The sequence below is a fragment of the Telmatherina bonti genome (genome assembly GCF_933228915.1).
Source record: "Telmatherina bonti genome assembly, chromosome: 19".
Lineage (NCBI taxonomy): Eukaryota > Metazoa > Chordata > Actinopteri > Atheriniformes > Telmatherinidae > Telmatherina > Telmatherina bonti.
Genome location: NC_136617.1, coordinates 7,585,385 through 7,600,145, shown reverse-complemented (window position 1 = coordinate 7,600,145; position 14,761 = coordinate 7,585,385). Strand labels below are relative to the sequence as shown.

Sequence of the window (14,761 nt, the reverse complement as noted above, 5' to 3'; positions counted from 1 at the left end):
GTTTTTAACCCAGAGTCAGAGTTCTAGACATGTTTTTAACCCAGAGTCAGAGTTCTAGACGTGTTTTTAACCTAGAGTCAGAGTTCTAGACGTGTTTTTAACCCAGAGTCAGAGTTCTAGACATGTTTTTAACCTAGAGTCAGAGTTCTAGACGTGTTTTTAACCCAGAGTCAGAGTTCTAGATGTGTTTTTAACCCAGAGTCAGAGTTCTAGACGTGTTTTTAACCTAGAGTCAGAGTTCTAGACATGTTTTTAACTCCAGTTTCCACCAGAATCTGAATGCTGCTTGAAATTCCCCACCAGTTTCCCAGAACATCCCCAGTTTCATCACCAGACAAGAGAACGGATTCATTTCCTCACCTGCGACGCGAACCACAGCCCTCTCTGCCGGATCCAGAACCGAGTCCTGGCTCTTCCTTTTCCTCCTCTCATGTTTGGACAGGTTCCACGGCAACGTGTCTCCTGGTGGTCCAACAAGTCCTGATGGACACGGGGACAGCGACCCGCCTGAACGCTCGCTGCGGAAGGACGGCTCGCTAACGCAGGAGCGCTCGCTCAGAGTGTCATCATCTGATGACTCCATCTCACGTTAGAGCTGCAGGGAGGAGAGGGAAGGAGGAAACAAGGAGGAGAAGGAAGGAGGAAACAAGGAGGAGAAGGAAGGAGAGAAGAATGGAGGAGAGGGAAGGAGGGAGGAGAGAGGAGAGAGAAAAGGAGAGAAGAAAGGAGGTCAGAGACAAAGCAGGAGGTGTATAATTTATGGCCGTGACGTCACGTCGTCATGAATGATGCAAAGTTTAGACGAAGAATGAACATCTGGGTTAAACTCACTGTCTGGAGGAGAGACGTTTCTTCTCCTTCCTCAGTCTTACCTTCCCCAAGTCATCCTCCTCCATCAACTTTCCTCCTCATCGCTGCCTTCATCCCTTCTGTCTTCATTCAACCTTCTTTCTCATCTGTCCATTCATCTGTCCTCACACTCATCCATCCATCCTTCCTTCACCCATCCTCATCTTTCCATCTTCTATTCCTCAGCCATTCACCCATCTCTCCATCATCCTTCCCTCTCCTTCCAGTCATTCATCCTTCCATCATCCTCCTCATCTCTCCCTCATTCTCCACTTTTTCTTTTCATTTTATTTAAGGTACCACCTGGGGGGTCTTAAGTCGGCTCGGGACAGAACCCGATTGTCTCTCTCCAGACCTGAAAAGCATCTCTTTCAGGAGCCCAGATGGACCGACGCTCTCCAGCTTGTCAACAAATAATGTTAGAAAATCATTCGTTCGTTTGAGAAACGTGTTTCTTGGGGGAAATTTACAGATTTCTTCTTTCAAGAGCAGAAACGGATCAGAGGAGCAATCAGAGGAATTTTACTGCATAAAAATCAGAGAAAGCAGCTCAGAAGTAAAGCATCTCTTTTTCTTTAGGGTCCTTCAACCCCTGGAAGGAAAACAGACACTTTACATCGTCAAAGCAAATGGACTGTTTTCCAGTCTTCCTTTCCAGTTCCAGTTCCTCCAAACATGTTGGATATTTATTTGTATTTTCTTATTATAGAAAAGGAGAAACAGCAGGCCAACCCCCCCCCCCCCCCCCCCCCCCCCCCCCCCCATCCTGACTCATACCTGCTGCACAGTGAGAGATTTAACTGTAAAAGTGTGGTAAATTTATTCCCATTCCCATTAAAGCATTTACAGTTCCCCGTCTGCATGCACATCTGGTTCTGTGGTCCAGCTCCATCCAACATGTCTTCATCAATGAGCCGACGGACCGCCCTGCAGGACGCCATCGCTGAACAAAGACAACCAAGTTCAGCTGCGGAGGCCGTTTAAAGCCAGTTCCACTGGAGGAAGAAGTTCTCAGAGGGCAAATCACTGCTGGCATTTAAAAACTGGATGTGACTGAAATGAAAAGCTGCAGGGTGGTTTGCCAAATGACAAAACATCAGATCCAATCAGGCTGATAGAGGCCTGGAACGGCAGCTAAAGGTCATTAAAGATGCAGTTTAAGTGAACTAGATTATCCCAGCTGCGAGTTCAGATGGAAAGGACAGAGAAGAAAACATCTTATCCAACCGGCTGAGACAACGAAGGAGGCACCGATGAGATTTCACTGTTTCTATTCTTAAAGAAGAGTCAATAGTCCAGAGAGACCTCATCTTTGCCATCTGCTGCTCATCCATCCATTTCTACACCATGACTCGTCTCTCTTCAATCGATTCTAAGCATCAAGTTGTGGAAAAAGTACCTCACACACTAGAAAAGAGTGTGTGTTCGTGTGGACTCTGGAGACCTGATGCTCCAATCTGTCCATCACACCATCAATGAATCAATAAGTTTAACCTCAGCACAGCGCAGGGAGCAAAACTGCTTACCTAAGCTGGGAAAAGGTTTTCCAAGACCTGCATAAACGTCCAGTAAAGGCAGGAAACCCCTGGACTGCAGTTGTTAAATGACTGTCTCATAGTGTCGTTTCACGTGTAAACAATGCAAAAAACACCACAAACATCCAGTTCAAGTGTACGTCCTTTCCGTTTCTCCTGCAACAGCCTCAGCCTGGTCAGGTCTTCATTAAAGAGTCTAATAAACCTCTAAAACTGATCTCTGCTTAGTTCCTCAGGCTTGCTACTAATGGAAGTCATTTAAGGTCTCCGTGGTGACTTTTTGTTTATGTCGTAGAATATTATGAATACAGACGAGACAGAAGTGGAGGTGAAATACAATTTAAGTGTCTTAAACACAGACTGTATATAAAAAGATGGGCGGAGCCTCCGTGACGTCACCCGTAGGTTTCTGAAGAGCTGAATTGAAGCTCGGTGGGCGGTTCCTACCATCACCATCTTGGCAGCGTCATGCGTGTCGTCTCGCCCAGAAAATACAAATATGGGCAAAGAGGTGGAGTTGAGAAGGGGGCTGTGAGCGTCATGGTGGATGATTGACATCTAGCGAACTCCGAGCTTTCAGTAGCTAAGAGCTAACTGAGCTAACCTGGAGCTAAGGGGAGCTAAGCAGCTAACGGAGGTAAGCGGGCCAAAGCTAAGTCACGTTGTTAACTGGCTAAAAACCGCGGTTGTTCTACGTTCTTCTTACTTGAAGCGGGAGGTTGGGTACCTGTCAATCAAAAGGACACGCCCCTAAATATGCCGAACTTCCAGATTGAATTACTTTTAAACGTGAGAGTTAGAAAAAATTTCACTTCCCCCACAGTTGTCATGAAGGTAAACCTGACCTATTAAACCTAAAATGGATTTTTGAACCAGGCTGTAAACATGTTTATTCCTGCTGTAAACATGTTTATTTCCGCTGTAAACATGTTTATTTCTGCTGTAAACATGTTTATTTCTGCTGTGAAGTTGGTCTTTTTAACATGGGAGTCTGTGGGGATTTGCTGTTTTGGAGCCCCTAGTGGATGAAGGGGGAACTGCAGTGTTTGGCACTTCCGCATAGACTTCACTTTTAACCTCCGGAGGTTGCTGCTTGGTCAGAATCTGCTTGTGTCCACCTTTGTCTGGTGATGGTACTCACACCGCTAACCTGTTTCTCATGATAATTAGGTATCCTCTCCTCACTTTCTTCCCAGATATTCCAGCATCTTTACTGCTAGTGATGACCAAATGATGCTTCATGAAGCATCATTTGGTTCCATCAAATTGGTTCAGAAAACGGATCATTTCTCGAGGCTTCATGCGCATGTTTGATTGAATCTGTGTTAGGGCTGGGCGATATATCGAATATACTCGATATATCGTGGCTAGTCCCCTGTGCGAATATAGAAAATGCCTATATTCGTCATATTGGAGTATCCTGTTGTCACGCAGGTGTTTTTAGCTGTGGGCGGGGTTTCCTCCCTCCTCCTCGACTCTGCACCGCTTTGCACAGAGAGTTAAAGCAAGCGCACCTCGTTACGTACATAACGTGAGCTACGTGCTACGTCATGAGAGGCAGTGTGTAGCCACTTTCTCGCTAAATTTGGCGACTTTTTGTGAAAAGCGACTAGCGACAAATCTAGCAACTTTTACAGGAGTTATTGGAGACTTTCCAGGTGTTTTGGCGACTGACTTTAAAGCGCATATTGTAAAGTTATTGTCAGAAGGAGAGTCTCTCCCCGTCCTAAAGCACTCAGTCGCTCCAGCTGCAGCTGCAGCCAGTCAGAGGAGCAGAGAGGACACCTGCACGACTCCACCTACAGTCACAATGAACAGCCAAATCCACCACTGATCCCGCTCTGGATTACAGAGTGGGACGTAAATTACAAAGTTTTTCACGTCACGCAAAAATAATTATTCTATTTGATTACATTCACAACCTCTGTCACTTACTCACCTCATCCACTGTGTGTGACACAAGCATATTTATCTGGCTCCTCATGTCTCTAGAAAGTACAGAAAGGAGTGGGAATCAAACCCTGAATTAAAAGCTGGCTGAAGCCGTTTACTGGAGACGATACGAGGACATTCTGCCTGGATTATAAGACTGATTTCTACGGTAAACTCTGCGATTAAAAAAAATACACGACAACTCAAAAACGTATCCATAAAGCAAAGCCATCATTTGAAAAGTCCCCCCTAGAGCACCTATTTTCATATGTTGCATTTATTACATCATGCAAAGTCACTTTATTTTGTTTTAAAATGACATGTTTCTGCCGCTGCTTTAACTGTTCAATAAATGCAGTTTGTTTCGTTACAATTTCATCCTTTTGGCATAAATGTTTAAAATCAGCATATCTTGATGCAGTATGAACAATTATGTTTTAATGGAGACACAAAATCATCTTACTGATGTGATTGTCTGCACCAAAGCATTCATTCAAGGCTAAGATAAATATCGAGATATATATCGTATATCGTGACATGCCATAAAAATATCGGGATATTACTAAAAGGTCATATCGTCCAGCCCTAATCTGTGTCATACAGTCTGGTGATTATTCATTCATTCATTTTCCTAACCGCTTAGCCCAATAACGGGTCACGGGGAAGCTGGAGCCTATCCCAGCAGTCTTTTGGGTGAAAGGCGGGGTACACCTTGGACAGCTCGCCAGTCCATCGCAGGGCAGTCTGGCAATTAATATGTCGTATATTCTGGAGTACATAATAATTATATTGGCTCATATACACAAGATAAAATTAGGTCAATATTCATTCTTGGGGTGAAATTGACAACAAATAAGAAAAAACAGATGTGGGGGGGGGGGGGGGGGGGGGGGGGGGTGGCGCTGGGACTTGAATGCATCACTTCACGCCTTGCAGGTCAACACTCTAATAACCTGAGCAATGGGAGCGTGTAAAGAAGCGAGGTGGAGCTGCTTCATGGTGCAGAAAACCCAGAGTTAACCCCGGAGTCACCTCTTTAGGAGAAAATCCAGCTCAGTTCACCTGCTGCTCCTCTCTCAGGTTCTCCGCTCCATACATTAACAGGGAAACTGAATTTAGAAAAGAATGTTTAAATATCAGGGGTGGACTGGTTTTAACCGTTTATCTTCAGGCATTAAAAATAGACATGAGTGGAAATGAACTGCATCTCCACCCGCTGGACAATGACCCCGTTTGTCATTCTGACTTCTCAGCGAACGATCAGTTTAACCCTTAAAATGCCCAGAATCACATGGACTGTTGAACTCCTGCTGGCGTGGAACAAATCTGTCTTTATTCCCTTTGAATGGCGGCAGACTAAACAGTGGACCGGTTCGGAGGTGGTCACCCGGCAGGAATGTATCAGCGTATCGGCTGTGAGTTCAACGCAGCAGCTGGTATTTCCATCTGGACCTCTGCTGCCAAAAACCATTCTCCTCCTCCTCATGCTGGCCCCTGCTTTGACCACTGGCAAAGCCCCACTTCCTGAATCCCGCCGTCTCCCCGGCAACACTGCCAGGAAGAGGTTAAAGCTTCCCAGAATCCCCGGCGGTTCGCCGATGTGAAGCTGTGTGTCAGTGAGTCAGTGGCACTGCAACGAGCGGTTTTATAAATAGAGCCGGAATGGGAGCTTCAAAGCGGCAGCGTGTCATTATAGCAACATGAGGGGAAAAAAACGGGACTTTTAAAGAAAAAGAAACCAGAGGGAGGGCAGTGACATCACTTCCTGTCTAATGAGACCCTCAGTTTCACAAACTGACACACACACAGAGCTTTTATTGAATTAAATATAGTCTATAAAATCATCAGCCAAGAGGTGACTAGTCCAAAATGCCAGATTTCTATCCAGAAACTTTATTTAAACCAAATATAATTAGTTTATTATGACAAAAATGAGATTTTTGCCTGTTTTTTTTTTTTTTTTTCACTTATAAACATGCAAACTGGTTTCTTTGTGAACACATTTAGACAATTTATGAGGCAACTTACCTGGGTTTTGGTCTTTTTTTGTTTTTTTTTTTAAAAACCCAACTTTTTCGTCAGTTTCACCTTTGTTCGTTTACTGTGTTTTATTAATATTCAAGTAATTTGATAATAAGCTGTGTAAAAAGATCTAAATGTAATTTTCTGTGGCTCAGAGACATTTTTTTATTTTAAAACTAAGTTTAAAGACTGAAGAAGAAATTCTTTACCTTTACAAAGGGCATGAATGATAAATACATGCTTGTATTCTAAGCCTGATGCTACTGAGTGCATAAGAAGCCTCGTGCTCGACTTGATTTATGACTCCCAGCCAGGCTTTACATGAACAGGGTCTGTTCCCACAGGTCAGCCTGAACTGGCTTGTTTAAATGAGGGTCTGCAGCAGGAAACTACAGCAACGTAAAACAGAAGCACACAATGACGGAGACGTGGAAGCAGCAGAGTGAAGGAGAGAGAAAGAAGACAGGAAACTAGAATGAGGGAGAGGGATGGGATTAAGAAAACCAGACGTTTGCAGAGTAACGGCTGAAATTGCCAACGAGTCCTCGTCATTCCTGAGCAGCATTCCAGCGCTGTGATGGCCGCTGATGGGACTTCAACCAGCGTTCATGCTCACCAGACAAACATAATACCCTGATCTGATTAACACGCGATTCACTGCATGCATCCGATTAATCACCGATCCAACAAAGTCCAAGATAAATCTAAACAAATCTCTCAATATGTTTACATTTATAGATTATGAAAAATATATAATATCTGGTCATAATTATGCAGATGACACTCTGATCTACATTTCTGCCTCACCAGGCGATGCTGGCACCAAACAAAGCTTCAGTCTGCGTCAATATCGTATCAATACGTGGATGTGTCCGAATTTTCTTTGGCTAAATAAACATAAAACAACGATGAGTATCTTAAGATAATGCCCAGCTTCAGTCAGCGGTGGTATAAACAACAGATCAACCCAGAAATCTTGGTATTATTTTAAGCTCTGAGTTAAATTTTAACAATCAGATTATAGCAGGAACCATATCAGAATGATGGCTGGAACTAATAGCCCAACATCATTTAGAAAAACTTGTTCTTTCATCTGTCTTTAGCAGGCCTGACCACTGTAAAGGCCCATTTATGCTCAACACAGACAACAGTATCATCTGTCTGCTAACTTACGTTACGCACATAACCACCGTTTAATCATAACAGCGGAAAATGAAAAGCTAAATGGTAAAAAAATTAAATAAAAAGGTAAAACCTTGAGAAAAGAGACTGGACTTTGTCTAATATAAGCTAGCTTCTGTGTTATTTTTGTTAAAACAAATGCTTTCCCTCTTTTTCACTTTTGTTGCCTTTTTATTCTAATCTGTTGTGTATGTCAAACATATAGGAAGCTGAATTGGTTATATCCCAATAACTGTCTGCAGCTGAATCTATTTTATGGAGGAAAACATGAACAGATAATGCTAAAAGCTAACTAGCTTAGCTTAGCAGAGTTCCAGTAACTTGTATCAGTTGTCTCTGCATCAGGTAGAAATGTAGCGAGAGGAGCTAATTAGCAACGGGGAAAACAGCTTTGTGTGTACATTAAGCAATGAAAAAACAAGTTAAAATGTAGAAAAACTTGCTAATGAGAGAATTCCAGAAGCTGTTTCATGTTAGCAGAGTGTAAACAACAGTAGCACTTTATGCTAGGCAATATATATTTAGTTTATCGCCTTCTTTGACTATTAAATTGCAAACAGACATGTTAGCAGATTTACACATAGCTGATTTTTACCATCAACTGGCAAGTAATGCCAATCCAGGTGAAAATACAATCAGTTCAGGAGTTTATATGTTCTAAATCTGTAAGCTAGCAAAAATAAGTCTTGAAAATTAGTGCGTGGTTAAAAGGCCAAAAACGGGGCAACCAAAGTGGAATAATACTTTAAAACTTCCTTTTTCTCCATATGCCAAACTAGTCTGTCAAATAGGTTGTTGAAGAATATTTCTACAAGCTTTCATGACCCACCAAACACTTAGAAATGACAAACATATTTAAAACACACTCCTTCTATGAGTTGTTGAAAATGTTAAGTGGAATTTGAGGATGAATAAGCGACACCTCCCCTTAAATCACAGCCTTGAGCGTGATGACTAACACGCTGACTAGACTAAGTTCTCCCACATTCACACACTGACATTAATACATGAAACAGAAAAGCGTGCATACATACTGTAAACACACACACAAACAGAACCGGCTTGCCAACAATATGGACACGACTCAGCAGTGCTGCAGAGAGGAAATTAATTAAAGAGAGTGAAAGAAGAGAAACTAAATTAAAGAAAAGCTAATTCTGGGAAATGAATGGTGAGATGGAAAAAATGTCGCTTTTCAGGCACCAAACAACACTTACAGCTCCAGCACATGATAATTATCATCATAAACAGAGAACAAGAGAATCTCTGTTAACTCTTCAGATTCTTTTTTTTTTTTTTAGTTCTGTGCATAAAGGAGCTGCAGGGAGATGAAAACCAACAAAGACTCCTCCTGGGCCTGACGGACTGAAAGGCAAGCAGCAGGTTGGAGGTGCCAGTCAAGCATTTCACAGAAAGAAGAGGAACAGTTTCAGTGTCATGAAAAAAGAGCTGAGTAGTGAATGGAGGGTTCCAGGGGGGCATGATTCCCAAGAATATTTAGAGGACTGACGAGATGTGAAACAGGACATTTTCACCTCTTCTGCGTTTTTAAGATGAATAAATTACCTATTAAATATCTTGGATAGGCAACAACCAGTTAAAGAAACAGAAACTTCTTGTTTTGCATTAAAGCTAAATTAGTTTTTCTACGACTTGTTTCACTATTAAGCTTCCAATCGGACAAATTAAGTAACTTACAGAGAAATAATTCAGATAAAACCTTATTTAATTTCATTTGAACATATAGGAGTCACTGTCTTAAACACTGGAAAGTTGTGATGTTGATGTAATGTGCTAAAGTCAAACTAAAAACATGCATGATCCGCAATTTGTTAGTTTATAATGAGGTAGGAAACAATGTTTGGTCCATGTTTGCATGTTTTTTTTTGGCACATTTGGCCTTGGCTGGTTCTGCTGACTTGGAGTTAAGTGTTGCTGCCTGAAATTAGCCAAATATCTTCCAGGAAGGCTCCAAATCGGTGTCGTCTTTGGGCTTTTGGGCCACTTCTGGTCCTCACAACACTTGTCTGAACTCACGTCAAAGTCATCTCATAGCATTATGGCCACATGTGGCTTAAATGAGACACACGTTCCACCAAGTTCGTCCCATCGGGATCTTTGGCCCACATCTGGCCCACTTGCCAGAACAGAACTGAGCCACAGTGTCATAAATAACCCGATTCAAGCTGAATCAGAAACACATCATGGCTCGCAGACTGCAGACAGGGAAAAAGCGGCATAAAGGAACTATTTGTTTTGATTGAGTGCATTAGGAATAGACATTTTGTTGCTCATGTCAGACGAGCTGAAAGTCCAACATAAGGCTGCAGGGAGAAGACCATCTGGCATGGAGCTGCAGGAGGGGAGTCCTGCTTGAATCTTGTTTTTTCTGTCTCCTCCCTCTGTCTGCACCTTGCATAATATCAGAGGTTTGCAGACACAGACAACCTGCAGGGATGGAGTCCTTTGGGAGGAGGTGATGATGATGGAGGGTCTCTGGATGTCATTGGCTGCAGGGATTTCACAGATCAATAAAAACCTCTTAATGATTCCTGTTTAGAATCCAGCTGGTGTTTCATATCAGCTTTGCACGCTTTCCTTTTTTCTTTCTTTGATTCTGAATTTGTGTGCATGAATGAACATGAGACATGGAGCCAGAAAGAAAAAAAAAAGCTCCATGCAGGAGCTGACTGGGAAGCTGGAGGCTCTTTGTCCAAAATTTCAGCGGCTTCTCGAATCAACGCCAACTAATTACATTTATCCATTTGTGAGTGTCTCTGTGAACTAAATGCTTCTTCTATCCTGCTGCTGCTGAGTCTCTTGTTGGGGGAAGAACCTCAGCAGCCTTCTCACGACCCAGAAACCCTTCTGACTGAGTGGCCACTGGTTTTTTCCAGCTCCGGCGCACAAATCACGCGTGTATTCTGCCCTGAAAGGGGTCTGTTCCAGACAGCCACGTTACGGTGGGAAAAAACCCTTTTAAATGGATGTCAGTGAACGCAACCAGTGATCAACACGTTGACAATCAACAACATGCAGGTTAAAGCCCACGTCGTCCACGCTGCTTATTATTCCAGCTGGATTATGATGATAATTCAGATCTAATTAAATCACGCTGCTAAACTGATATCAAATGGTTTCTCGTGCTTTTCTAGTCATCATGGTGCTCCGATTGGATGCCAAACAAATGATAATGGCAGGTCTATGGGGTGGGGGGTGTGGGAGCTCCGGAGCTGCTTACCTTCACCGGGCAGCAGCGGTCCGAAGAATCCGAGCACCGCGCGGGGAGGCCGGCGACGCTGCCGCCGCTGCTCCCTCTCTCCTCCGGATTGATGCAAGGATTGATGGGGTGTGGAGTGTCCGCTCCACTGATCAGGTTTCTGCTCTCAGTTCTCCTCCAAAGAGAACCGAGCCGACCAAAGCCCGTGGATGAGGCTGGAGCCTGAACAGCAAGCAGCGCGATCCGGATCGGTAATGGCTGTCCTCCTCCCTCCGCGCTGCCTCTCTCCTCCTCTCGGCTCCAGCAACCCCCCACCGGCCCTGCTCTCCCGGTTCACTCTCTCCCACTCTCTCTCTCTGTCTCTTCAGCAGGTTTTCACGGCTCGACACTTTAACCCATGTCTACAGAGGCTGGGAAGTGTGGAGGAAATGGAGATTTTTTTTGGGGTGGACCTCTGCGTCATCCCAGCAGCACCGCCAAACCGGACCGTGATGCGCGCACACTTTGGCTCAGTTTAGGGGGGAGAAGGGCGTTCACGTTGGCATATTTTGCAGCAGCTACTCATTCACACACATTCAGAGTTAAATAGATGAAGCAGAGCTGGTTCTGAGGCGTGATTTTATCATCACATGATGTTTTTATAATCCCTGAACGCACCCAGGCTGCTCCGAACAGCTGGAGGAAGGCAGGGAGGTAAAACAGTTGAGCAGAAAAGTGGAGGAGTTGTGTTTCTGCTGCCGCTCCCATTCAGCTGCGAGATCTCCACAGTCTGGATCCACTTTGGGTTTGACTGGCAGGGCCGGTCTGAACTTTTACAGGGCCCCGGGCGTAAGCTGATTTTAAGGCCCCCCAGACCACCTCAGCCCTACATCTGCTTAACCTTCACGTGTGCCTCATCAAATTAAACGCTACTCTCTGAATTAAATACAAATATCCATTTGCATCATTTGTAATTGATTTAAATCTTCATGTTTTTACTGTTTTTCGCCCTTAATGACACACTACAGAACTTTTGCCATTTTCCCCATCACGCGCCACCTTTCAAGGTCAAGGTCAACTTTATTTATAAATAAAGTGCAACCACGAATTTAAAAATCAGTAAACAATTTGGTCTTAAGTTGGTAAAGAGTCTCTGTTAGCCTGAGTTGAACGCTTGAGCAAAGAAATATGTTTCAAGCAAAGACTTAAAACGGTCAACAGATCGACGGCTAACTCAGCATCCATCTTGCATCCTACCTGACTTGTTAGCTCTCTCCAGCCAGCAAAAGACGATCTCACAATGGCTCTTGTTTGGTCTCTTTCTCTCTTTTAATCTTCTTCCGTTTCTTTGCTAAATCAGCAACGTTGCGTGTTCAAAACAGCCAGTTCTGTGAAGCCAAGCTGAACGTCACGTCGCGTTTCAGAAAGTTGTAGAGTGTCGTTTTTTCAGCAGAAAGATGCCACTCACTGGTAACAGCTCCGGAAACGCGCTTAATGAATTTTTTAAAAGTCAAAAAGTTACAAAGTGGGTCTTTGATAGGGTTGAAAATCCTGGAAAATTGTTCATTATTAATTTTCATATTTTAATTTGCAGTGATGTATGTGTGGCAAACTGAATTTGTATTTGAAAGTTAAGAGAAAACATCAGACATGACATATTTAAGCCTCATTCATGGACACAAGGTGGTAGAAGCCCAACGCAGGACTCAGAGACAAAGGAAGATGGACTGACTTAAAGATGGAGTATGTAAGATTTTCAATATTTTCAAAATAAATTAGCTAATAAAATAACTACAGTCATAATTAGGTAGTTTTTTGAACATGTAAGTTCCAGTCTGTCCATATTTGATGCGTTATTAAATTACAAGTTTAATTAATGACAAATGACAAAAAGCACTTTTTTTTTTTTGCTGGTAGGCAAACATTTAAGAAGGGTCTTTGTCATTAATTAAACTTGTAATTTAATAACACATCAAATATGGACAGACTGGAACCTACATGTTTAAAAAAAAAACCTAATTATGATTGTAGTTGTTTTTTAGTTTTTTGTTTTTTTTTTAAATATTGAAAATCTTACATACTCCACCTTTAAAGGTGGTTTAATTAATAAATGTACAAACTAAGCTGACACAGGAAAGCAGAACTAACATGATGACTGAAGCTTGTTACAAATTCTAAGAAGCAAGAACTTTTTTCCACAAGAACCTTGGTCCACGATAAAGGCGAGGGGAGGTGTTTTTATGTGTAAAGAACAACTGACCTGGTTATTTCACAAGAAACTTTGTCTGCAACAGGGTGGGGTTGTGCACGTGGCGTTGTCTGTGGGACATGCGTTGTATACATTTTGGCACTTTCTCACCATCTTGATCGGCTGTTGGTTAAAACTGTGCGTTCAGCCTTGCATCAGCAAAAATATGGAAACCACAACTTTCCGCTTCGTGCTTTTGGACGTTAACCACACCCACTTCAAATGTCCGACCAATCACATAAAGGTATGCTTGGCTGATTTGTCCAGAATGAGCTCCAAAATGTCCTCAAATACATGAGAACAATTTTGTACTTGCAGCTTCAAGAACAAGAAAAAGTTCTCATTTTATTTAGGACTTGACTCAACCAGACTGAGGCAATGTCCCATGTACTTGGGTGTCTCATGTCAGCTATACTGCTCACCACTCCCCCCTGTTTTCCAGTGGTACTTCTCTGTTTGTTCCAGCAGGGTAAAAATCCCCATAGGCCTCGAAAACTGATCAAATTATGCATGTAAATTATGCAGAAGACATCGGAAATGCTCCGCTTCCATGTGTCTTTTATATCCCCATCGCTGTTGAATCAGCTCATCCACTAGTGGGCATAAGTTCTTATACAATTGTTCAGAAACACTTGAAGAAGCAAAAAAAACATCAAAATTTTTTGCTCTTCTTAAATGTGCAAAAGTGTAATTTGAGTAAACAACTTAACCAGTCTATTAACTTTAGTTTTTAATTTTTAAAAACAGGTACAAACACGCAAAAATGCAATCTTGCACAGCAAATTAGCTTGAAATGTTTGCAAAACTTTTCTGTTTTCTTTTCTAGTCACGTCCAGCAGTATGTAAACTTAATAAAACAGACATTTATAAAAATTTAAACAAAATAATAATAATAATTAATAATTTAAATAAAACTAAATAATCAAGGGGATCTTTATACGTATAAATCTCTTCTTGAAAGATCAAATTTACTCAACACAACACGGAACAAGACGTCATTTGGCTGCTTTTTTACTGGACAGGACAAGTTAAAAAAAAGAAAAGAAAATTAGTATAAATACATAAAAGTAAACATAAAAAGTAATTTAAAAAAAAGCGAACTTGCTTTAATGCTGGACAGGACAAGTTAAAAAATTAAAATTAAATTAAAATTAACAAATAAATGAATAGATGAAAAATAAAAGATTACATAAAAAAAAAAGCAAACTTGTTCTTGACATCTTATGGTAGTAAACTTCAACAATGGAACGCTCTACTGGAGAACAAAAATCTGTGCATGAGCCGTTCAACACAGGCAGCAGGAAATGATGAAAGTTGCCATCAATATGTATAAAATAGTCTTTGTCTATTTGACCATTTTTATTAAAATCATTGGTTTTGGCAGCTTTTGCCTGGAGCCAGACTACAAAAGAGATTTTGAGCTCCTATCTTTGCAGTTTTTGTTGACTGAACCTAACTAATGAACTGGCAAATTACAGCAGAACATTTAGAGGAAAAACTTGTAAACAGGGAAAAAGAAAGTTTATGTGTTTTTTAAACCCAGTTCGTGCTTTTTAAACATGAAATTTGATTACATCCATGATGTTTGAGGCATTCATCTACCTCTCAGTTTGGCTCCATGAACCTAACGTGAACTATATCCCCTGATGATACCTTGCAGACTTATTCCAAAATTTATGAACCCTTCTTGGACCTGTTAACAGTCACAGGAACCTCGGTCATGGTGGCCCGTTGCTACTTATCTTAAAACTGTCCTTGACAACACAAACAAAAGCAACAATACCTCAAACACAC

At 42.0% G+C, this 14,761-nt stretch overlaps 1 protein-coding gene across 6 annotated transcripts in view; it reads right to left on the bottom strand.

The window, feature by feature from the left end:
* macf1a (microtubule actin crosslinking factor 1a) overlaps positions 1-11,079 on the bottom strand; it is a 323,394-nt gene extending 312,315 nt beyond the window's left edge. For 5 of the 6 annotated variants that reach the window (XM_079258488.1, XM_079258491.1, XM_079258489.1 and 2 more), the window contains exons 1-2: positions 10,762-11,079; positions 361-595 (exon numbers count right to left, since the gene is read on the bottom strand). In XM_079258488.1, the coding sequence (XP_079114614.1) occupies positions 361-583 (223 nt within the window). In that variant the 5' untranslated portion in view covers positions 584-595; positions 10,762-11,079. The remainder of the gene's footprint in view (positions 1-360; positions 596-10,761) is intronic. The other variant, XM_079258495.1, reaches the window with a different exon arrangement.
* Positions 11,080-14,761: the final 3,682 nt, after the last annotated feature.